Raw genomic sequence first — 26,834 nt, forward strand, 5'->3', positions numbered from 1 at the left:
TGTTTCAAGCTAGTTTCTGTGCCTCTTCAGTTTAGTTTACTGACCAATCTAGAGTCCAGAGATGAGAGCTCCTAAAGTCTGGCTCTCATGTTTTGAGGATTCCAGAAAAGTACTACATTCACAGTGCCAAATGGCCTGATTAAACACAAATAAATGTTTCTTCCAAAATATATTACGCAGAAGTAGTCAAGGTGCACAGCCATTTGAGAAGTCTGCTGTTTTAAAACCTGTTTGTGGCATTTTGCAAGGCTGCTGTGCTTTGGATAGATATCTCTGTATCTCTTGGCGAGGCAGTACCTGTGTATTTCCCTCTTCGTTGGCTACCTAATTTTCATTTAATATGTTTTTTTTTTCTCCCGGTGGAAAGGAGAGGCAGGTGCCTCTTAAAATTATTTCACAGCAAACCTTCGTAAGTTCTTATTGCCTATTTCATATAGAAAAGTTGATTTGTAGCTGCTGTCTTTCTCTTCCTAATAAACCTTGTGGGTGGTGAAGATCTAGGAGAGTGAAACATTAAAAATGAATGAAGAGAACTGGAGTAGTTTGTCTAAGGTGGGGGTTGAGAGGGGCTGGGTGGAGAAGGTTTAACAAAAGGCATTGATGTTTTAAATGCACAGAAATGCCATCTATCAATAATAAATGGTGTGGCATAGAACAGATGTGCCAAATTGAGTTATGACAGCATATAGATTAGTTCATAGAGGTGAAAAGTAAGTAGCATAGCTAGCATTTTTAAATTATCTGTGAGCTTTTGAAATACAATTTTATGTATTCAGTTTTTACTTTCTAGTGGCTGCTAGCTGGAAATATTAAAAGTTTGGTGTTTTTTTAAATTCCAATTAAATTGTGCTTGTTTCTAAAGTAAGAATTAAGAATGAATAAATTTTGCTTTTCTGAAGAGGAAGACAGTCTGAAATGAATTTCTTGCCCTTCTTTGGCTGAGTACTTGCCTTTTAAAAGCTCATGTTGTAATTGTTATGAGGAATGAAATTGCATTATAAAACTTAAGTCATGTGAAACTATTACCCAGTGTTTTCTAAATTTACATTGAATATATCTCTAGGTACCTGCTCAGTGCATATTTAAACTACAAGGGACTACTCAGGAAACCCACTCATACTTTACAATCAATTCATCCCCCTCAGCATTTTGATTCAAGGGATAATTCTACACATATGCTCTGTGTGAGAATTACCTTGCTTGGTTGGGAAACAACAAGAGAAATATCCACTTGTCTCACAGCAAATCACTACTAGTAAATTGGAAAGACAAATCTTTTAGGTTAACTAGAATATTTTGTAGGTGTAGATACCAGAGCAGAAAACAAGTTTTGAGCTTCTAGATAGGTAGGAGTTATTGTTAATGTCACTGGCATAGCAGAGGACAATACTGTGGGAGGTGTTTGAAATGAATCCTGAGTTCCTGAGTTGGAATTGGTGTGCTTAATGAAAAAAACAGCCTTGGTGAGACATATGGAACCATTCCACTCATCTCAATATGGACCCTTGCTTGCTTTTTGGAAACTTGTTTGGAATCGGTTATCTTTGCTTTGTTGGCCCAACACAAGTAAATCCTCTTTGTTTTTCCTAAGGTGAACAAAAAAGTAGTTCTTGCAGATAATATCAAGTTGGTTTAAATTTTAGGTTTGTTAGACTAGAAAGACGAATTATTTAGCCGTTATTGAAGAGTTTAATCTTTGAGTAGATGTTACAGGTGAAAATGAGCATAGTGATTATATAAAAAGTCTATTACTAACTCTTATTTTAGCCATCTGTATTGTTAACTTTCAACTTTTTCAGGTGCAAAATTTTCTTGAGTCAATCTTTTCATCTCCAAGGGATCCCAGCATGCCTTAAAAAAAACACTTGTCAACGGATTTTAGAGCCACCAAATAAATCTATTTTATGGTCCCGTTAGATATCTAGCTCAAAATCCCCATTCACTCTGGAAGGTCCTATGGTTGGATGCACAACAAATTTCCTGAAATCATCTCTGATGCACCTCCTTTGGGTTGTTAAGAAGGTGTTGAAATGTGAGAAGGCTGGTAGTGAAATCAAGTTGTGGCTCAGGGTAATTAGGAAGGGAGAAAACCCAGCATTTTCATAGTACATTGTCTGGCTTTTAGTTGCAGCTGCAAACAGCGGATATGAATTTAACCGGTTGCTACAGTGCAGCTGGTTCAGATCTGGCTTTATAACTGGCTGAAGTAAAATGAAATGGCTGGAAAATTCCAGTCAAGTAACACCAGTGGGAACATGTGGAATGAAATAGTGTGAGCAAATGCTGGCCGAGTTGGAGAAAAACTTAAGACATAAACTTGAGGGTGGTGGTGAGGACTTCGGGTGGGCAGGCGGGGGGAGGGGGGTGCATTTTCTGGTCTTTTTCACAAGGGTCTATTGTTTTGATTAGTTTCCTTGCAGGAGGTAGAAGGTTTCCTCCATCCTGAGTAATTCATAGAGTGTTTGGCTTGTCTACCTTCCTCCTGACTGAAGTCACCTGATACTTTTTGTTTTTTCAAGAAGGAAGAGAGAACCCTGTTGCCTCAGTTACTAGCAATGATACAATTCTCAAAATGTGGTCTTTTTTTGTTTCTTTGAAATAGTTTCTCCATGTTGTGTGACACAGCAGCCCCTGTCTCATCATAGTTATCTTCCCTCCACCACCTGTACCAGAGATGTTGGATATGTTGGAGGTGAAGGTGTGCAAGGTTTTTAACTAACTGTTCTAATAAAAGGATTCTGCAGGAAAGAACATGGGTTTACAAAAGAGAAGCTTTTGTATTATTAGTAATTTTTTTTCTTTGATGAATTTATGTGCTTAGTTGGAGAATCGAGAGTTGGCTGGGAAAAGATTTCTGAGGAGTTAAGGGACTCTGGTGCTGTTTGGGAAAACATTTGCTGTAACTAGGTTTAGGGTATTCAGTCTCTGCCAGTGCTTAGGAGCTATATTTGCCAGGTGATTTCCCTGTCGCAGGGATTAGCCAGTGATGTGAAACATTTGATTAAGGGACTAATAGAAATCTTTCCTGGGGTACATGAGTGGTGGCTGTTACTGGGGTGCCCCTTCTTCAACTCTTTCTCTTTGTATTTCGAGTAAGTTTGTAGTGGTGAGTCATGGGATACAGTTTTTTAATCCTATGAAGAATCTTGGTAGGAAGCAAAGTTCTGTTAGGTACATTGTTAATTAAGCCCTTTAAAGTTTCTGCATAATAACTGAGAAACGAACCTTTTTTTTATCTCAGAACTATGCCATGACTCATCCACTTTGGAAGGAGACAAGATATAAATTATCAATAAAAATTGCCCATAATCTGGCCTGGCACAGTGGCTCATGCCTGTAATCCCAGCACTTTGGGAGATGATGGTGGGAGGATCGCTTGAGGCCAGGAGTTCAAGACCAGCCTGGGCAACGTAGTGAGGAACCCCTGACCTCCGCCGTCCCCCCCGCCCCCCACCAACCCCGTCACTTCAAAGTTTTTTAAATCAGCCAGGCGTGGTGGTATATGCCCTTAGTCCTGTGTACTCAGGAGGCTGAAGTGGGAAAGTCCTTTGAGCCCAGGGGTTGAATGTTGCAATGAGCTATGAATGTGCCACCGCACTCTAGCCTGGGCAAGAGAGCTGACCCTGTCACTTAAAAAAAAAAAAACGATATTCTGATAGCAACACTGCTCACTCGCTCACTCTTTCTCTTAGGAAAGTAAAAAAGTTTTGTCTTGATGCACAGATTTATTTAAACTTTAGTTCTAAATATATAGGACTTTAAAAAATATTTTCTGAAAGTGATATCATCCATTTTTGAGGTGCAAGCAGTTGGGTCCATTTTGGAGATTCCGCCTTAAGCCATTCTGCTTCAAAATGTAGCTCTTGCTACAGAGGGTTGCCCCGTTCTGCTTCCTTCCCATTCTGTTAAACCTTGTACATGCTCCTTCCCACAGATCACTATTATCTTCAAAGCCCACCATGAGTGTACAGATCAGAAAGTCTACCAAGCTGTGACAGATGACCTGCCGGCCGCTTTTGTGGATGGCACCACCAGTGGTGGGGACAGCGATGCTAAGAGCCTGCGTATCGTGGAGAGGGAGAGTGGCCACTATGTGGAGATGCACGCCCGCTATATAGGGACCACAGTGTTTGTGCGGCAGGTGGGTCGCTACCTGACCCTTGCCATCCGTATGCCTGAAGACCTGGCCATGTCCTACGAGGAGAGCCAGGACCTGCAGCTGTGCGTGAACGGCTGCCCCCTGAGTGAACGCATCGATGACGGGCAGGGCCAGGTGTCTGCCATCCTGGGACACAGCCTGCCTCGCACCTCCTTGGTGCAGGCCTGGCCTGGCTACACACTGGAGACTGCCAACACTCAATGCCATGAGAAGATGCCAGTGAAGGACATCTATTTCCAGTCCTGTGTCTTCGACCTGCTCACCACTGGTGATGCCAACTTTACTGCCGCAGCCCACAGTGCCTTGGAGGATGTGGAGGCCCTGCACCCAAGGAAGGAACGCTGGCACATTTTCCCCAGCAGTGGCAATGGGACTCCCCGTGGAGGCAGTGATTTGTCTGTCACTCTAGGACTCACATGCTTGATCCTTATCGTGTTTTTGTAGGGGTTGTCTTTTGTTTTGGTTTTTTATTTTTTGTCTATAACAAAATTTTAAAATATATATTGTCATAATATATTGAGTAAAAGAGTATATATGTATATACCATGTATATGACAGGACGTTTGTCCTGGGACACCCACCAGATTGTACATACTGTGTTTGGCTGTTTTCACATATGTTGGATGTAGTGTTCTTTGATTGTATCAATTTTGTTTTGCAGTTCTGTGAAATGTTTTATAATGTCCCTGCCCAGGGACCTGTTAGAAAGCACTTTATTTTTTATATATTAAATATTTATGTGTGTGCTTGGTTGATATGTATAGTACATATACACAGACACCCATATGCAGCGTTTCCTTTGAAGGTGACCAGTTGTTTGTAGCTATTCTTGGCTGTACCCTCCTGCCCTTTCCCATTGCTACTGATTTGCCACGGTGTGCAGCTTTTACTCGCCACCTTCCGGTAGAGCTGCCTCGTTCCTTTGAACTATGCCCTCACCCTTCTGCCCTCACTTGATTTGAAAGGGTCGTTAACTCTCCCTTACAGGTGCTTTGACTCTTAAACACTGATCTTAAGAAGCTCTCTTCATCTAAGAGCTGTTACTTTTTCAGAAGGGGGGGTATTATTGGTATTCTGATTACTCTCAATTCTAATTGTTATATATTTGAGCCCATACAGTGTATTAGGTTGAACCATAGAAACTGCTATTCTCGTAGGTCAAAAGGGTCTAGTGATGAAGTTTCGTAGATAAGTACCAGGCATCTCAGTAACTCCTAGACTTTTTCTCATCCCATGCCCCTTTTTAAATTGTCAGTTTTCCCTCTGACTCTTCTGTGTTAAAACATGAAACTATAAATTTAGTAATTATCATGCCTTGCTCTTTTTAATCTATATGACTGATGCAAGCCCCTCTTCTTAACCTTTTCTTGGCTTTGAGCCCAGAAAAACAGCTCTCCCTGTCTCCACCTCCAGTAAGCCCTCCTCAGCCTCACCTTACGAATCCAAAGAACTGGGGTTTGTTAGGTTCTTTCTCTAATGTAGAGGCCCAGATCGCATCACAAAGTTTTTCATTCTTCCTTGTCCACCATGATCTTCACAGTCTTTGATATGTCTGCATGCAAAGTGGAACAGAGTTGGGCGGCAATGACAGAAGAGCTTCCTTGGCCTGACTCGGTGTCCGGCCACTTCGGCACTGCTTAATCCAGATATTCTTGTTAACTAAGCATTGTGCTTCCCAGGTGGTCTGAAGTCAGGTACTCTCTCTCTCAACACATGTAGTTGAATGTGATTTGGTCAGTTGCTCATTGTAACTTGGAGAAATTCCTATGAAGATCTCCTTGCCTCTTCCATCCATTGTTGGCACCCCCTTGCAAAAGGAAAAGAACAGCAAAAGGCAGGAGCAGTAATCTGAGAAAGTTAACTCCAGGATAGGTAGGTTTCTATTGTTATATCTAGATGTAAATCTTTAGTTCCAAGAAGAAGTTATGATAGAGTTTGTGCTTTAATAATTTATTGATAAGTTTACATAAACAGAAATAAAAGGTACTAACTTTAAATACCGTAGTAGTTCAGGCCAAGATTATGCTTAGTTTTAGTTCTCCAGGTAGTTACTTTTGCCATGTCCTATTGATCAGTGACACTGCCAGAAGCCCATACCGGCAAGAGGAAGACGACGTCATTTTGTAAAGTTTAACTTCTTAGTGAACTGATGTGCCACCCAGTCACAGAGTGGAGTTGTGAATTCATGTAGAGGTGGCAAACCTCTACCTTGTGTTGATGAGAGAATAATCTTGGGCAGTCTGGGAAAATAAGGAAGGCATCTGCTTCTTACTCATGGAGATTCAACTATAGAGAATTGAAACCTAAACCCGCCTTCCTTTTATAGAAGCTGGACTAGGGACGGACTGACCATCAGCTCTGAACTGTGGCTTTTTTTGCTCACCTATGATGCCATGTACCAAATTCAGAAGCTATCGTTAATAATTTGTTTTATAATTGAGTAGTACAAGCGAGGAAAAAATACGGAGGATAACCACTATTTTTGTGCAAATAGTATGAAAGTGAAGTAAAAGCAATAGAAATTTCTGTAGGATCTGGGTTTAGAGTGTGTATCATTAATAAATATACCTTTGCTCTTTTCAGGGAAAATAACAACCACCCTTACTGATAGTTGGGAAAAGAAGATTGGGTTGTTTTGCCATATCATTTAGCTGGAAGTGACATTTAAAAGCACCCTGCATCACTAGTAATAGTGTATTTTGCTATTCTGCCCTTGTAATCGGTGTCCCTGTAAAACAATCCCCACAGATTACTTTCAGAAATACATGTATTTCTCTATGTAAGGGCCAGGTTTATTTTCTCCTTTTCTGAGATTTCTAGAAAAAATGCTGCTTGCACATGTTGGTTCTTGAAACCTTAGCTAAAAGAGTTTCAGGTCATACCAACATGTGGATAGGCTATAGCTGTTCAGAGGTCTCCTGGGGGAGCTTAAAACGGGGGAAACACTGGTTTTCACAGATGCTCCACATGGCTGTCTTTAAAAGACTCAAAACTTTTTTTTGTCCTCTTTGTTATGCTTGGAAGCCCCCCCCCCCCCCCCCACAGTGTGCCGAGTCTTTGCAAAGAAACCTTTAGATGTGGTTCATAGATATATGAATACGTATCTGTGTAAAACAGTGAGTGTGCAGTGTGTAAATACTTTAAATTATTATGCTAGAAAAATAAAGTTACATACCTTGCTGTGGAATGTCTGTTCTGTGATTATAGGGACACCTGCTGGAAGAACTGAGAGCTGCAGAAGAAAGGGAGTCGGGGGAGGGGGAATTGTATAAAATCCCTAAAGGTTACTGATAAGTTATGCCGCCTGCCCACAAATTCGCTGATTTTCAAAACTATAGCATTACTGTCATTTTTTTTTCTTTTTAAATTTTAAGCAGTTACAAATCCGTATCAGTGAGATTGGTCCACTAGTATTGTCCCAAAGTTCTGTCTTTAGTAACAGTTTTGGTCCCTTGAAGACATACAGCCTGCACTCTAGTTCTTTTTAAGGTGATGTGAACAGCAACGACTTCCTCCTGGTGGGGAGGATTTGGGAGGGCAGGATTTTCTGGCTTTGAAAACAAGTCCTCACTTCTTGGGTTTTAAAAAGAGACATCAAGAGATCACAAGTTGGTCTTTGTTCAAGAAACACACCAAAGGGTAGAAAAGTTAGGAAAATAACTGAAACAAAAGGCACAGAGAAGCACTGTTACTTGTATTAGGTAGAATACTAAATGGATCAGATTCTGACTGGGATAAACATACATGTAATCATTTCTTCTTTTTTTTTTTTTTTTTCTTTTGGAGACGGGGTCTCTTGTCACCCAGGCCAGAGTGCAGTGGTGCAGTCTCAGCTCACTACAGCCTCAACTTCCTGGGTTCAAGTGATCCCCCCGAGTCGCTGGGGCTACAGGTGCATGCTACCATCCCCAGCTAATTTTTGTATTTTTTGTAGAGACTGAAGGCAGGGTTTCACCATGTTGCCCAGGCTGGTCTCAGACTCCTGGACTCAAGCAATCCGCCTGCTTCAGCCTCCCAAAGTGCTGGGATTACAGGCATGAGCCACCACACCTGGCCATAATCGTTTCTTAAAGAAAAAAGCTTAACCATTGCAGTTGACTATTTACATGTAGCAGTTCGAGCAAAAAAAAAAAAAAAAAGACAATCATGTCAGCTGAACCACATAAAATAGGATGAAATGACATAGTCACTGAGTACCCAGTGATGTGTCTGTGCTGAAAGAACGCAGATAATCTATAGCACAATGAAATGTGCTATAGACTATTTGACTTTTATGCTTAAAGTCAAAAATAATTCTTTACCATTCTGTCTTCATTCCCAGAACTCCAGCTCTTTGGGGACTGAAACGTCAACTCCAAAGTCCCAACAGCGACATCAACCCTAAGAGTCCTGTTATCTGATTTATTTTTTATCTTGTTTATTTTTAATTTTGTAGCATTGGCAGCATTCTGTTGTCTGGAACTAGCTGGGATAACAGTCTTGGATGGCTGCTGTCCTTTCTGAGCAAAGATACCTTGCTGCAGATTTTCTCCCTGTTCTATTTGTATGTGAACCAATGTCTCCCCCACAGAGAAAGTAATCAGGATGTTCAAGGAGCAGTTTCAAAGTTCTTTATTATTTCACTACCTAACCATATTGTTACCTAAACCTAAACCATATTGTTTCTTTCTGCTTCTATCCCTTTTCTGTATGTCTTCCAAATGGACAAGTCACATGAAAGCAATTGTTATTATTTAGATGGTATTTTCCTTTAAATTTACTGCTCTTTGGCTGCGCACAGTGGCTCATGCCTATAAACCCAGCACTTTGGAAGGTCGAGGCGGGCAGATCACTTGAGGTCAGGAGTTCGAGACCAGCCTGGCCAACATGGTGAAACTACCATCTCTACTGAAAATACAAAAATTAGCTAGGTGTGGCGGCGCACACGTGTAATCCCAGCTACACGGGAGGCTGAGGCAGAAGAATCGCTTGAACCCAGGAGGCAGAGGTTGCAATGAGCTGAGATCATGCCACTGCACTCTAGTCTGGGGTGACAGAGCGAGACTTTAAAAAAAAAAAATTCTGCTCTTCTTCCCCCAGGTACCTCTAATAAGCATGCCATTTGATACTATCAACTAAATAATAGAATATGCTGTCCTTTGTACCCAAAAGGTTATGTCATGGCTCCCTGACAGTGAAATATGTGTGAAATCCAACATCCAGCAGGATACACTAACATTCTACAAAGCCAGAATGGATGCCCTCAGCCTCCTTGGAATGATGTTAAACCAATTGAGTAAACTGGTCCTGCCAACTGCAATGTAATAAAGTAGGTCTATCAAACTTCAGCAGGAAGAAAGCAACAGGGCAATGTTTTCTGAGTTCTTCATGAGTAATATTTCTATGACCCATTTTTTATTTCAGTAATGAAAACTCCAACTCCAGAAGGAAAAAAAAAAGCATTCTGCTACCAGATTGAATATACAAGACCTAGCCACAGATGAATTAACCAAGTAGGAATTGCACCTGCCACAGATGACATTTTCAGAAGATAACATTATCTCAATCAATAGTGTAACACCGCCAAGGGAAATGGTGCTATTTGATAACCCACAGGGTTTCCAAAGCCTTCTAACAGGAAGCAGTAAGGTGGGATTCACTAAAGGGGGAGATGGAGGGGGACAATAAATTTATTTTCTAGTGAGCCCTTCTTTTGGGCTGCTAAATAGCAATGCCATTAATGCAGTGTTGGTCATCAGCACAGTGAGGACTGTGGGTAGAGCTATTGATTGGCTCACCCTAAGTGGAAGGGAAAGATTCTCGGCCTGAGTCAGCTCATGAATGTTCATCTTCCTTCTTGGGAAGGAAAAGGAAAAAGGAGTGAAATAATTTGAGGCAGCATGCCATATAAGATCCTCAGCATCCTGTCAAATTGGAAATCTGGATGACATTTGGAGGTTGGGGAAGTGTACCTGGGGAGCTGGGAGGAAGGGTAGCAACAGGACAGGAAGAGCTCACAAAGCAAAATGACAAATATGGAATGCATTCTGGTTACATTTTGAGCCGCAGGCCATTATGAAAGGTTCATTTGTGCATGGTCATTTATTTTATATATTCTGCCTTGAGGCAGCATACCATAGTGGTCAAGATTTTGGGCTGTGGAGTAGACAGTTCTGAGTTTAAATCCACCTACTTTACTAGTTATGTGGCCTCAGACGTGCCAAGTTGTACTTAGGCTTCAGTTTCCTCATCTTTACAGTAAGAATTCTAAAAGAAATTCACACCTCCAACATTCATCGTGAGGTTCAATTTGTTGCATTTTAAAGTTTTTAGCATGGGACCTGATACAAACCTAGTGTTCAACCTACATTACTCAGAAATGGACCTAAGATGGATAGTGAGTTGTATGTTCACCTTTGGGAACTGGCAAACCTATAAGCTATTCCTAGAATGAAATTTGCATGTATGCCCCTGTGAACATCCAAGAATTTAGGACGGGGCCACAGTTTTGCAGAGTTTATTCACATCTATGAGGGAGATGTGCTCTGCACATGGTTCCTAGGAGAATGCATGAGACCAGATGCAAAACCTGTGCATATCAGGTGCTTCCTACTGGCCCCCTCACTGCAGCCACCCCAGAAATCCAGCATACATTCTTTAAAGCACCTACTAAAAAAATAACACTGACTTATGAGCAACCATTTGCCCTGGACATAACTTCAGGAATTAGGGATAGACTGGGGACAGAAAGAACTCTGAGGAAAAGCTGCTACTGGAGAAATTATTGCTAGCGACTGCTGATCATGTATTGTACACCTTGGCAAATCATAGTCCCAGCATAGAGAGCATCGAACTTTGGGAAAGGACACTCTGAAATGTTTCGATAGACAGGGTTGTATATAAAAGGTGTGGAAACTGGGCTTCCAGGGCTCACATCATCACCGTAACTCTTATCCACAGATCCCTTCCCGTTCAGCCTAGGCCAACGATAGCATTCTTATCTTCTCAGAATTGCTTGAAATAGACAATGAAGAAAAGAAAGAGAAGAGGCCATCTGCCATGAAGGCTGACAGATTTAAATTGGCCCAATTGAGCAATGCCCTTCTCCTCTCTGATCTTAAAATGGTTTCAAATGGGAGAGGTGAGAGGCGTTGTGAGAAATTTTACACAGATGCTCAATAAAAAGGCAACATGGGAAAAAATTAATGAAAAGATGTCAAAAAAAACTATAAAAATAACAGAAATGGGAAAGGGAACATGGAGCAAGTGACAGAGAAGGGTGGAAGAGAGATGATTAACAAAGTTGTATACAGCTAATAGAAACACTGATTAGGGAGACAAAAATACAGGCAATGCTTGAGGTGTTTATGGAGAAGAGCAGTGACAGGGAGCAACCATGTATCCTTTCATATGGCTTTTAAAATTTATTTTTATTTATTTATTTTATTATTATTATTTTTGAGACAGAGTCTCACTCTGTCGCCAGGCTGGAGTGCAGTGGCACCATCTCGGCTCACTGCACTCTCCACCTCCTGGGTTCAAGCGATTCTCCTGCATCAGCCTCCTGAGTAGCTGGGATTACAGGCACACGCCACCACACCCAGCTAATTTTTGTATTTTTAGTAGAGACTGGGTTTCATCATGTTGGCCAGGATGGTCTCAATCTCCTGACCTTGTAATCCACCCCCCTCGGCCTCCTAAAGTGCTGGGATTACAGGCGTGAGCCACCATGCCCGGCTTAAAATTTATATAGATCCCTCAGGCATTAGAGAGCATAACTGGCCAAGACTGGTTTTGTCAATAAAATTTAATTTGAACTATCTCCAGCATGAAGGGAGAAGGGAGGGATTTATTTTATGGTTACAGAGGTACCTTGTGGAACCCAAGGGCAGGAATGGAACCTGGGAAGCTGTTAGGATCTCATCTTTGCTTCTGACTCTAAAGTCACTTTCTCCTCTCGAACTTGGCAAGCTGACTTCTCTACCTCGCAGGTACCCATGGTGGAACATGGCCACCTCACAGAGTTATAGTTTCGTCCACCTACAGAGAGTTCACATCCTCAGGGGAGAATCCCTTTGGCTTAGCTTAGGCCAGGTAAGATAGCATAATACAAAAAGAGCAGTGGGCATCTCCCTCATTTCACCACAGGCCTCCTTGAATTTTTGGCACTTTGGGGCTCTAAGGCATTGGTGGTGTGGCGCAGCAGGAGAAAGCAAAGCACCAGCGCCCAGCTGTGCTGGGCAGCAGCATCCAGGACAGTCTAAGCTCCTCAGGAAAAGCAGCAGTCCAGCTGGGCACAGCAGGAGGAACACAGGCACACTCAGAGGAAGTGGTACAGGGCAGAGGCACCACCCAGTTAGCAAGATTTATCCAGAAGCCCATGCAATTCAGCCCTGTAGCACTCACACCTAGGTATCTGAGTGGAATCTATAGGAGGCAGATGGGGCAAGAATCTTGGAAAGTTGTGCTATTAATGCTAATATCACTGTATTTGTTGAGGTTTGAGGGTGTTATGTATATATAAAGCTCCTACCAAATTACCTAGCACATCAATGGTGCTTAATAAAGGTAGGTATTCTTGTTATCAGTACTGAGATTTAGATAGTTTGCTTTTCCAATCCCAGTCTCTCACCTGAATTCCAGCCTTGTATTTCCAGCTACCTACATATCACTTCCACATTAATATCTCATAAAGATCTCAAATGTAACAAATGTAAAACCAAACACTTGATTCCTGTCACCCACACACAAACACTCTCTGCTCAACCCACAGCCTCCTCCTGTCTCTAGCGATGGCACCACCCTTCACCAGGGCTCAGGCTTAAATAGTGGCTCAGAGAATTGGCCATGTCTCTTTTCTTCTCACACCGTACATTAAGTTCACCAGAAAACTCTGTTACACATATTCCAAATCTGACCATTCGAAAGGTCTCCCTGCTGACTCTTTCTCCTGCCCATGCCTCCATGGACTCTAACCTGGACTATAGCAAGACACTCTTCACAAGCCTTCCTGCCTCCACACTTGCTCCTCTGTGGGCTCCAGCTCACCATGTGGCAACCAGATAGAACCTACAAAACATAGTAGAATCACTCCCTGCTCAAAACTCCCCCTTTGTTTTCATCACATTTAGAATAAAATTCAAAACCCATAGATAAACACAAATTGATGGACTTTCTACAAAACTATTGACTTGTACTCTTCAAAAAGAGCAGTGTCATAAAAGACAAAGCAAAGCTGAGGATCTGTTCCAGACTAAAGGAGACTAAAGAGACATGGCGGTTAGATGCAGTCAGTGTAGGATTCTGGACTGGACCCTGATAAGGGGGAAAAATGGTTCTTAAAGGACATTATTGGGACAACAGATAAAATTTGAATATGAACTCTTAGATTATAGTGTTATACAATGTTAAATTTTTATGAATTATAAAAGAGAATATCCTTGTTCTTAGAGGCATACACTGAAATATTTTGAAGTAAAAGGTCTGCAAATTATTCTCAAATAATTCAGCAGATAATGGTAATGTGTATGTGTATATATAGCTAGATAAATAGCCTGAATGTGGCAGAAATTTAATAATTAATTTAGGTGACACATATACAAAAGTTCATTGTACTATTTTTACAAGTTTTCTGCAAGTTCAATTTTTTTTCCAAAAAAGTTAAAAACAATCCTTAGCCCTATGCTGGCTGATATGGTCTAAATTTTCGGCCCACCCCCTTCTCACTTTAACCACATCTATCTTTGCTTCTTCTAGGACATGTATGCTTCTGCCTCAGGACTTCTCATCCGCTCTCCTTCTCCCTCAGATATTTGCAGGCATAAAGCCCTTCTCTTTATTCAGGCTCTGAGAGGCCCATGATGACCACTCTATCTAAAATGATACCCCGTCCCTTGCACCCTGCTTTGTTTTTCTTCATTATCTTACTACAGTCCTTGTTTATGTGTTCATTGTCTGTCTCCAGCATTAGGATGTAAAGTCCATAAGGAAGAAAATTTTTCCTATTTATTGTTTTGGGCCCAGAGAAGACAGTTGTGCCCACTATGTATAAGCAGAAGAAGGAAGGAAGGAAGAAAGGGAGAGAAGGAGGGAGGGAAGGAGGGATTCAATTTGGTAATGCTTCAAGAGTATAAGTAGAACTGAAACTAGAAGAAACAAAAAGTGAAGGAGTCAAGAGTAAGCTGACAGATGTGATTTTATAATCAGAAAGGCTTTAAGCTTATGGTAATCACTTTTTCTGATACTTGCCTATTAGAGATATCAGTAATGGAGGCTGTATGGAAGGGAGGGAGTTGGTTCTAGAACTAGATTGATCCTGTATCCAGTGCAGGGGAAGCAAAGGGATCTAATATCTATTGATCACCTACTATGGCCAGACACAATGCAGGCACCTTGCAAACTCTATGAGATTTGAGGAAACTGAGGAAAGTGGTTGAGTAATTAGATTGATCACCAATCAGTGAGGGACAGAGCTTACATTAGAATTTAGACTCCTTGGGACTCTAAAACTCATGCTCCCCATATGAAGCCATGATCCTGCCCAATAGTGTCTTACTGTTGCTATAAGGTTTACACTGAATTTTAGTACCTACTTGAAAGAAAATACTAACAAAGTCTGAACAAATAGCCCTATTAAGCTAACTCCCTTTTATGAATAAATAAACACTAAAAATGACCATTTTAATTGTTTGCTAACAGGGCATCTAAAATATTTGAGAATACTGTCATTAAAATGTAAATGTTTATCCTATAATATTACTTATCAAACACTTGTTTAATTATTATAAAAATGAATTTTTCCCCTTGTCCATAGCAAATACAAAAATGAATTGTATTATCTTTGTTTAAATTAGTGGGGTCAACAAACCGGGCTAAAGAATCTATAGCCTGTTTTGTGCGTAAACATCTGTATAAACACATATGCATATGTATAATGTCAATAAAACCTTATGTAAGCTTCAGCATTACTAATCACTACATTAAAATGTGCTGAAACTTGTCCACTCATCAGAACCACATTCTTTGGCAATCACAGGATAGTATTATGAATTCAGTTTATAAAATAACTACCTGCAATAGAATAGAGATTTTAGTGAGTAGAAAAATTGGACTGAATATAGCATAAAATGGAAAAGTAATTCATTTAACAAACATTTATTGAATACCTACTAAGTACAAGCCACTCTGTTAAAAACTGGAAATTCCACACTAAATAGGCCCATTTTCTTTCCTGGAAGAACTTATGGTCTAGCAAAAAGGAATATTATGTTCAACCTTCAGTGCTCAACTTTGAAATAAAATGTTTTAAAATAGACTAATATGGTTTTAATATATCAACAATAATTTATTTCTATAATGCCTATCCATAATTTCAATAAAGTAAAGTAATTTCTCTCATGGTGTGTGCACTGACTGCACTCAGCTGGGTGGGTCTTCCTTGGGATCTCTCATGAAGTGGTGGTTAGAGGTCACCTGAGGGCAGGAGTGATCTAAAGTTTCAGTTGGGCTGGACATCAAGGCAGCCCACTCAAATGGTTTCAGTAGACTGAAAGTCTACTGAAACTTGTAACTTGCATTCATTTAGAAACAGGTTCAAGCATCTTATTTGCCCATCATTAGAAACAAGATCACTTTTAAAGTCTCAACATTTTTCCCTAGTGCTTCATATAAAAGAGAACTATGATAATTTTCACAATAACTGACATAACTTTGGGAAATTGTTTTCAATTCTTCATATTTGAATAGGTAGGCTTGGAAAACCCCCAAATACTCTCCCTATAATTAAAAATTTGTAGCTCTCCATGTGGTTTAGTATTCTCAAAAAGATAAGTAAGGAAATAAAAAATTCCAGATGGCAACATGAGAGCATCCAGATATATAATTAGGTCTAAAGAGAATTAGGCAAATATTAGGTCTAAAGAGAAAGATAAACCCCCATCAATAATAGATGGGGATTCCAACACCCCACTCTTGGCACTGGATGGATTATCTAGATCTAAAACCAACAAAGAAACATCAAATTTAAACTGTAGCATGGACCAAATGTACCTAACAGAGATTTACAGAACATTGCAATCAACAGCTGGAGATACACCCATTTTTCTCATCAGCACATAGAACATTCTCCAAGATAGTCCATATGTTAAGATACAAAACAAGTCTAAAAAAATTCAAAAAACTTAAATCATAACAAGTATCTTATCTAACCACAGTGGAATAAAACTAGAAACTAACAGCAAGAGAAACATTTAAAACTACACAAACGGGCCGGATGTAGTGGTTCATGCCTATAATCCCAGCATTTTGGGAGCCCAAGGCCAGAGGATCACTTGTTGCCAGGAGTTCGAGACCAGCCTGGGCAAACATAGCAAGATCCCATCTCTACAAAAAATTTCAAAAATTAGCTGGGGATGGTGGCACATACCTGTAGTCCCATTTACTCAGGAGGCTGAGGCAAGAGGATTGCTTGAGCTATGATCATGCTACTGCACTTCAGCCTGGGCAAGAGTAAGACTGTGTCTCTCAAACAAAAAACAAAAGGAAAAACAAACAAAAAATACTATACAAATACATGGAAATTCAACAATATGCTCCTGAATGGCCAACGGATGAAGAAAGAGATTACGAATAAAATGTTGTAACTTCTTTAAACAAATAGAGACACAGCATATCAAAACCTACTGGCTACAGCAAAAGCAGTATCGAGAGGCAAGTTTGTAGTAAATACCTACATCAAAAAATAAAAAGATTTTAAATAAACTACTTAATGATGCATCTCAAAGAAATAGAAAAGCAAAAAAAAAAAAAAAAACCCAAAAGTAGTAAAAGGAAAGAAATAATAAAGATCAAAATAGACAAAATTGAGACAAAAAATACAAAAGATCAGTTAAATAAGAAGCCGGTTTTTTTGAAAAGATAAAATTGGCAAACCATTAGCTAGACTAAGAAAAAGAGATAGAAGACCAAAATAAATAAAATCAGAAATTAAAGATAAAGAGATGTCACAATGGATACCACAGAAATAAAAAGAATCATTAGAGACTACTTTGAATAATTATATGCCAATAGATTTAAAAGTAAAATGAATAAATTCCTAGACACATATAATCAACAAAATTGAACCAAGAAGAAATAGAAAACCTGAACAGATCAATAACAAGTAACACGACTGCATCAGTAATAAAAATCTTCTAAACAAAGAAATGTCCAGGACTGAATGGCTTTCTTGCTTAATTCTATTACACCTTTAAAGAATAATTAATACCGATTTTTCTCAAACTGTTCCAAAAAATTGAAGTGGAAGAAACTTTTCCTAACTCATTCTATGAGGCTCAGCATAACCCTGATAACAGACAAGGACACAACAAGAAAAGAAAACTGTAGGCCGACATCCTTAATGAACATAGACACAAAAATTCTCAACAAAATACTAGCAAACTGAATCCAACAATATATCAAAAAGATAATACACCATGATCAAGTAAAATTTATCCCAGGAACACAAGGATGGCTCAACATATGCAAATAATAAATGTGATACATCACATCATCAACAGAATAAAGGATATAAACCATATGATCATCTCAATAGATGCAGAAAAAGCATTTGCTAAAATTCAATATCCCTTTATGATAAAAATTCCTAATAAATCAGGTATAGAAGGAAAGTGTAACAACACAATAAAGGCCATATATGACAGACCCACATCTAACATCATATTGAACAGGAAAAAGCTTTCTCTAAGAACTGGAACAAGACAAGGCTCACTCTCACTACTCTTATTCAACATAGTACTGGAAGTTGTAGCCAAAGCAATAAGGCAAGAGAAATAAATGAGGGGCATACAAGTTGGAAAACAGGAAGACAAATTGTCCATTTGCAGATGACATGATCTTATACATAGGAAACCCTAAAGACTATCAAAAAATACCCTTAGAACTGATAAACAAATTCTGTAAAGTTTCAGGGTACAAAATCAACATACAAAAATCAGTAACAGGGCCAGGCATGGTGGCTCATGACTGTAATCCCAGCACTCTGGGAGGCCAAGGCAGGCTGATCACCTGAGGTTGGGAGTTCAAGACCTGCCTCACCAATGTGGAGAAACCCCATCCCTACTAAAAATACAAAATTAGCCAGGCGTGGCGGCACATGCCTGTAATCCCAGCTACTCAGGAGTCTGAGGCAGGAGAATCACTTGAACCCGGGAGGCGGAGGTTGCAGTGAGCCAAGATCATGCCATTGCACTCCAGCCTGGGCAACAAGACTGAAACTCCATCTGAAAAAAAAAAAAACAAAAAAAAATCAGTAACATATCTATACACAAATAGTGAACTAGCTAAAAAAAATCAAGAAGGCAATCCTATTTACAAATGCTACAAAGAAAATACAATGATTAGGAATAAATTTAACAATAATAAAAACAACAACAACAACAACAAAGGAATAAGTTTAACCAAGGACGTGAAAGATCTCTACAAGGAAAACTGTAAAACACTGATGAAGGAAATTGAAGAGGTCAAAAAAAATGAAAAGACATTTGCATCCATGTTCATGGATTGAAAGAATTAATATTGTAAAAATGACCATACTACCAAAAGCAATCTACAGATTCAATGCAATTAATATCAAAACTACCAATGATATTCTTCACAGAAATAGGAAAAAAAAACTTTAAAATTGGTAGGGAACCACAAAAAAAGCAATCCTAAGCAAAAAAGAACAAAGCTGCTGACATCACACTACCAGACTTCAAAATATACTACACAGCTGTAGTAACAAAACCAGCACAGTGCTGTCATAAAAACAGATACATAGACCAATGGAACAGAATAGTGAACTCAGAAATTAATCTACACATTTACAGCCAAATGATTTTTGACAAGGCACCCAGAATACTCATAGGGTAAAGGACAATCTCTTCAATAAATGGTGCTGGGAAAACTAGATATCCATATGCAGAAGAATGGAACTACCTGTCACCTATTAAAAAAATCAACTCAAGTGGATCCAAGACCTGAATGTAAGACCCAAAACTATAAAACTACTAGAAGAAAACAGGGGAAATGCTTCAGGACACTGGTCTGTAAAAAGATTTTATGTATAAGACCTCAAAAGCATAAGCAACATAAACAAAAATAAACAAATGAGAAAGGGGCTTAACATCCAAAATACACAAGGAACTCAAACATCTCAATAGCCAAAAAAAAAAAAAAAAAAAATCTGATTAAAAACTTGGCAAATGATCTGAACAGACATTTCTCAAAAGAAGGCAAACAGTCAATAAATACATGAAGAAGTGCTTGACATCACTAATCATCAAGAGAATGCAAATCAAACTACAGTAGTATATTATCTCACCAGAGTTAGCATGGCTATGATCAAGAAGACAAAAAATAACATGGTGGCAAGGATGTGGAGCAAAGGGAACTCATACACTGTTTTGAGAAAGTAAACTAATGCAGCCACTGTGGAGAACAGTGTGAATGTTTAAAAAAATAAAAACTACAACATAATTCAGCAATCCCATTATGGGCATTTATCCAGAGGAAAATAAATCAGTATATCAAAGAGACCTCTGCACCCCCATGTTTAATTGCCACACTATTCATATTAGCCAAGATATTAAATCAACCTAGTTGTACAACAACAGATGCATGGATAAAGAAAATATGGTATATATACACAGTGGAATACCATTCAGCCATAAAAAAGAATGAAATTCTGTCATTCACAGCAACATGAATGGAACTGGAGGATATTGTGTTAAGTGAAATGAGCCAAGAACAGAAAGTTAAACTCCACGTGTTCTCATTCTTATGTGGAATCTTAAAAAAGTGGATATCACAGAAGTAAAAAATAGAACAGAGTATACTAAAGGCTGGAAAGGAGGAGAGCTAAGAGGGAAATAAGGAAAGATTTGTTAAACAATACAAAATTACACAATATAGGAGGAATAAGTTCTAGTGTTCTATACCACTGGAGGATGACTATAGTTAATAATAATATGTTACATAGTTTCAAAGAGCTAAAAAGAGGATATTCGCCACATGCAGGGGCTCATGCCTGTAATCCTGGCACTTTGGGAGGCTGAAGTGGGAAGATTCCTTGAGCCTATGAGTTCAAAACCAGCCTGAGCAACATAGAAAGATCTCATCTCTACTATTTTTTTTTTTTTTAATTAGTGGTTGTGGTAGTGCACACCTGTGGTCCCAGCTACCACTTGACAGCTGTGGCGGGAAGATCGCTTGAGCTCAAGAGGTCCAGGCTGCCGTGAGTTCTGACCATTGCACTTTTGCCTGGGTGACAGCGGGAGACTCTGTTTAAAAACAAAACAAAACAGAAAGAGAAAACTGAATGTCCCCAGTAGAAAGAAATGATAAATGCAAATAAGATTATGAATATGCTAATTATAATTACTATGTGTTAATTTTTTAATGTTATTCAGTAAATATATATATGTGTGTGTGTGTATATATATATATGTTATATGTGTATGTATGTATGTACGTGTAGACACAGGGTCTGACTCTTTCACCCAGGCTGGAGTGCAGTGGTACAGTCATAGCTCACTTTAGGCTTGAACTCCTGGGCTTAAGCATTCCTCCTGCTTCAAGCCCCTTGAGTAGCTAGGACTACAGACACTGCCACCATGCCTGGCTAATTTTTGTAATTTTTTGTAGAGGTGGGATCTTGCTCTGTTGCCCAGGCTGATCTTGAACTCCTGGCTTCCTGTGATCCTCCCACCTTGGCCTCCCAAAGTACTAGGATTACAGGTATGAACCATCACTCTCAGCCAAAAAAATTAAGTTAAAAAAATAATAATTTAGTGAACTGAGTAAAAACAAAGAAAAAACCAGAAATGTCCTGATAGTAAATAACAGATTCTACCATAGAAGGAAGAGAAAAAGTACATTAAGAGGTCTCAGTTGCAATTTTTTCCAATAAGAACTTCCTCCAGCCTCACTCTTTGGTAAGATGGAGATGAGTGCTCCCTGTACCTCCTGTTCTCCATAAACAAAGATTCAGTCCCATTTCCTAGCTCCCATTTTCATTGTAAGCCCTGCTGCCATTTATCAGTATAGACACACATGTTGATTCCCGAGCTCTCTGGGAATCTGTGGATGATAAGATTACAAAGAAAGTCGCAGGAGGCTGGTTCACTGGAGGGCATTTTGAATCCATTGTGAACATGTGTTGGGTATGTGGGTCAATGAATTCTGGGGGTAGGCTCAGGTGGCTCAATGAAGAAAGCTACTTCCTTAGGCTACCTCTGACCTCAATTTAAGCAATTTATTTGTAGTTGGGATAATGTAGTTTTTGCATGACCTTAAAGTAAATTGAACAAGCCAATAGACAATGTAATGATCACCCACTTTGAAGCTCATTTTTTTTTTTACAGGAAAGAGATGCATTTAGATATTTGGTAAGAACTTCATAGAGACTAAGGTAATGGAAGTGTGGGAAGAAATTTCAGAAATAAAGAGAAATGGTTTGTTTTTTAGAGAAATAAATGGGTCAGTATTTCAAATACTCCATTTCATTCATCAAGTTGGCAGTAGTATCAATGAGCGCAATTGCTAGCAAATGGTGATCTGATTAAAGTGGGAAGAATATATCCAAACAGGTAGAGATTATGAACTAAAATTCCTAAGATTAAATTACTGGTTTTTTTGTTTTGTTTTGTTTTTTTAGATGGGGTCTCACCCTGTCACCCAGGCTGGACTGCAGTGGTGCAATCATAGCTCACTGCAGCCTCAAACTTCTGGACTCAAGTGATCCTCCTGCCTCAGCCTCCTGAGTAACCAGGATTAAAAACATGTACCACCGTGCCCCATTAATTTCCTACCTTAGCCTCCCAAAGTGTAGGGATTACAGGCATGAGCCACCATGCCTGGCCTAGAAGTACTTTCTTTCTTTCTTTCTTTTTGTAAGAGACACTGTCTCATTTTGTTGCCCAGGGCTGGTCTTGAACTCCTGGCCTCAAGTGATCCTTGCACTTTGGCCTCCCACAGTGATAAATTACAGGAGAGAGCCACCACTAAAAATATTCTTAATGAATTATCTTCTGACTGTGTTAGTAGTACATTGGGTAACTTTTTTTTGTCAGAAAAAAACTCAAAGATTTGCTTTTACTTTACAAACTATACATTCCTTGTTCTCTTGAGAATGTCATTCCACTTTTCAAGCTCACTGAATTATACCAACCCACTTGAAAAACTAAATTGACCTCGTTATCCTTGTTCATGCTGTTGAAAATGAACTTCTTAAGGTCATATTGCATTACATTGTTCATTCCTTTTGTTGTCCCATTCCCAAGTATCTCCAGTTGCTTAAAATGTTGATAGTAATAATGAAATCACTAAATGAAAACTGGAGACAATATGCCCTAATTTCAGGGAAGAAAGAAGAAAATGTTCTTTCTCTTCACTCCTCCCATGGAATATGAAACTGATAAAGAGAAGCAGTGACTAACCTCCAAACTCTTGCTTTAAGGGCAGGCAAACAGTGTTTCAGATGGATATCTAAGACATTATAGCTCCAAGCCCCAGACCTGCAGCACCTCTGTCTCCTACCCTTGGATGATTCAGTTCTACAGTTTGGTTTATATGGTCCCCATTCACCTGGAGCTCTTGCTTAACTGATCTATTATGTATAACAGGATGGCTCACCCGGAAGCAATTCTGCAATCTCTTTCTCATGAAATATTTTGCAAGAAAGCTCTCCCTTTGACACCCTATTCAGCATAATATTGTATCATGTGTAGATTAATATTGCATTTGTTCCATGATCAGTTATCTTGCAAAGTCAATTATTCAGAACACAGCCAAGAATCAATAGGAAGATGAAAAAATTATCTGAACAACCAAGTAATACTCTTACAGAATATTACTCAAAGAAGAATCTCTCTGGCCATTTCTCAGGACTTATTTGCTTCTATTTTAGATACAATTCTTACATGCTTAATAAACCAACTTGTTATTCAACCAACTCTATGCAATCTTTTTTAGAGACAGGTTGTCACTGTGTCGCCCAGGCTGGAGTTCAGTGGTGCAACCACAGTTCACTGCAGCCTCAGCTTTCCAGGCTCAAGCCATCCTCCCACCTATACCTCCAGAGTAGCGAGTAGCGGGGACTACAGGCAGGCACCACTTCCCCTGGCTAATTTTTTGTGTTTTTTAAAGAAATGGATCTCACTGTGTTACCCATACCTGCCTCAGGCCCACAAAGTGTTGGGATTATAAGCGTGAGCCACTGTGTCCAGCCACTAATGACATTCTTAAAGTTACTCCTAAGCTAACCCAGGCCGTAAAGATGGTGTGGAACTGAAACACAATGCCTGGTCTTACACAGGTCCTCAGCAGCGTTAGAATGTGCTCAATGAACTGTTTATGATGTGACTGAATGGGATGATGAGATGCAGCCCAACAACACTATGTTCACTGTGAGAAACTTAGTGAAAATATTTGGATCTGAGGATGCATTTCTTTCTCTTCTTAATGTAAGGAACCATACTAGCTCTTGTTTTTAAATTGTAGACTCTGCAAACAATATAAGTGATTGTCATTCATATTCTGCCTTGGTATCAGAAAGCTCAAAGCCAAGATTGTGATCCATTTCTCATTAGTGTAAAGGATTTCATGGGAATTGTTTTGTGTTTTGCATTTTGTTTTGTTTTTTATTTGCATCATTTTTCTCACTTATTTTGAAGTTACATCTTTTTGCTATATGGTTAATTTTATTTTAAAAAACTCATATGGAATTTACCATATGCTAGACACTGTTCTAAGCACTTTGCAAATATTAATTCATTTAGTTCTCATAGTTACCCTATGTTATCATATCCATTTACGGTTCAAAATGGAGGCAGTTAGAGATTAGTTATATATCTTTTAATCTACATAAAATCTTTTTGGAATATAAGAAAATATATGGCTAGGCGCAGTGGCTCACGCCTGTAATCCTGGCACTTTGGGAGGTTAAGGCAGGTGGATCACTTGAGGCCAAGAGTTCGAGACCAGCCAGGGCAACATGGTGAAATCCCATCTCTACAAAAAATATAAAAATTAGCCAGGCATGGTGGCTCCAGCCTGTAGTCCCAGCTACTTGGGAGGTTTAGGTGGGAAGATTGCTTGAGACCAGGAGGCAGAAGTTGTAGCGGTGCTGAGACTGTGCCACTGCACTCCAGCCAAGGCAACAGGGGGAGACCATGTCTCAATACAATAAATAAATAAATAAATAAATCAATAGAGCAAGTTTATTCGAGCTGGAAAAGTTGACTGAAAAGAAATTAATGCTTAAAACTGATAAATTGGGAAAAAGCAATAGGTAGAAATATAGAGGTAAAATACTAGGGGAACAAAAGCTAAAGGTTTAAGTGATTGCTTTTGGGGAATACGATTCAGGCGTAAAGGATCATGGGAACTGCTCTGTGTGTGTGTGTGTGTGTGTGTGTGTGTGTGTGTGTGTAAGCCTTTTAGCACTTTAATCCTTTTTAAACCAGGAATGTGATTTCTTTGAACTTCTAAAATATTATGAAAACATCCACACAAACTTCTCAAATCATAAAAATGACTATCCTTTGATCACTGGCTGTGTGTGGTTCACTGAAAGGATATGAATCGTGTGATATCATAGGGAATTTCCTGAGCAACACAGTGAAACTGAAAAATATGTTAGACTCTACTTCTGACTACATTTGAGGTTGGTATAGCTCTTCTGTCAAAGTATATGTCTTCCGATTATTAAGGTTCTATTTCTCTGATACATAGTACAAAGCTATGGCACTTTTGAAGCAAATGCTTAAGAACAGGGCTTTTCGCAGTGCTGGCCTCAGACTCTGTCCCTCATGGTCCATGAAGGATCATCTGTCTGTTTAGCAATTAAAAAGTTTTTTAAACTTACAACAATTATTTATACATATTTTGTAAATTTGAAATGTAAGATTAACTATAAGTTTTGCTGAAATCTTATTCTGTTCTAATAATTTATAGGCTTTAAGAATTTGTACTGTATTAATAAGAAACTCTTGCTTAACATTCAACTAAACTGAAATATTGTCTCTTGGGCTCACAGTGTTTTCAAGTTAATTGAATATTATCACTTAAATAATTTGTTACATTTGCATGTTTCATTGCTATCATTCTAATTCAAAGAAAATATACCCATCTATCAAAAGTAGCTCATTAGTTAAACAGATGCTTGAAGGCAGCATACTCGTTAAGAGTCATCACCACTCCCTAATCTCAAGTACCCAGGGACACAAACACCGCGGAAGGCGGCAGGGCACTCTGCCTAGGAAAACCAGAGACCTTTGTTCACATGTTTATCTGCTGACCTTCCCGCCACTATTGTCCTATGACCCTGCCAAATCCCCCTCTCCGAGAAACACCCAAGAATGATCAATAAATACTAAAAAAATTATTTTAAAAAAGTAGCTCATTAAACATTAAAAGAAGTGATAAAAATGGCAATATAAATACTGTGACCCAAAATAAAGTTGGAAGTATCAATAGGGAGAAGTGCTCTAGTGTGAATGTAAAATGCAGATCTGTATGTGCAAAAGCAAATAAATCTAAACATGTAATGATTTTGCACAAGCAGCCAAAAAAGAAAAGTGTGATTAAGTCCAATGATGAATATATGATAAACAAACTTTATTGGAAAATTGATCCACTGCCACCAGTCCCAGTACATTATCTGTTAGAATACTTGTCTATAGCAACATACAGCTCTAGAGGACTTCAGGCATAGCGACTGTTCGTGTAAAATTAATCAGTTTTTACGAAACTGTGCAGAATTATGGTATTCAATAAATGATTGTTTTTTTTCTGATGACATATAAATGACCAAACTACCAACTGATATTTAATCAAATTTATATACCTATTACACTTTATTGCTATGAAGGTTTTTAAAACCATAAAAAAGTAAACGCCTTTTGTTATACTGGGGAGAAAGCAGAATACTTTTGAAGAATAATATGTCCAAACAACGTGTCTTACTAGGAATTAATAACTTACATAACACATAACAGTTAAAGTAATGTTATACTGCCTCAGAATTAGAAATACAATCTAGTGAAACAGAAACCAGCAGTTGACCCCAGCATATATATAGAAATGACATACAATGGAATTGACAATTCAAATCAATGGGAAAAGAATGACGTATTTAATAAATTGCACTTGAACTATTGTTTATTCATCTTCAAAAAAAATGTATCTTTACCTCACCCTACATGAATATAAACTCCAGATGATTTAAAGACATAAATGTCAAAAGAAAAACACTTTTAGATGTTAGAAGAAAATATAGACATATTTGTTTATGTATGAACCTTAAATTGAGTAAGAATTTCTTAAACAATATACCAAAAACAGAAGAAGCAAACGACATGAAGAAAACGTTGATGTATCTGATTATATCAAAATGCTTAGCTTGGATATAAAATTTTAAGATATATTTATGTACTGAAAATATAAAATCATGAATCATTGTTAATTTGAGAGAAGCAGGAAGAACAATAGATCCAGAGATAGTACCCAGGATATTTTAATTATATGTATAATTTCTCAAAAACATCTTTATATCCATATATGCTTATCTATATATAATTGTATCTATATTTCTCAAAAATATGTATAATAAACATTTATAGCAAAATGCTATAGTTTGACAAAGATGTCCTACTGG

General features: G+C 38.7%; 1 protein-coding gene across 4 annotated transcripts in view; it reads left to right on the forward strand.

The window, feature by feature from the left end:
* Window positions 1-7,346, forward strand: part of RGMB (repulsive guidance molecule BMP co-receptor b) — a 28,150-nt gene extending 20,804 nt beyond the window's left edge. For all 4 annotated transcript variants that reach the window (XM_063706667.1, XM_063706668.1, XM_019028438.4 and 1 more), the window contains one exon: window positions 3,935-7,346. In XM_063706667.1, coding sequence (XP_063562737.1) covers window positions 3,935-4,603 — 669 coding nt within the window. In that variant the 3' untranslated portion in view covers window positions 4,604-7,346. The remainder of the gene's footprint in view (window positions 1-3,934) is intronic.
* The last annotated feature ends 19,488 nt before the right edge of the window (window positions 7,347-26,834 follow it).

This window comes from Gorilla gorilla, chromosome 4 (assembly GCF_029281585.2).
Source record: "Gorilla gorilla gorilla isolate KB3781 chromosome 4, NHGRI_mGorGor1-v2.1_pri, whole genome shotgun sequence".
Classification (NCBI taxonomy): domain Eukaryota; kingdom Metazoa; phylum Chordata; class Mammalia; order Primates; family Hominidae; genus Gorilla; species Gorilla gorilla.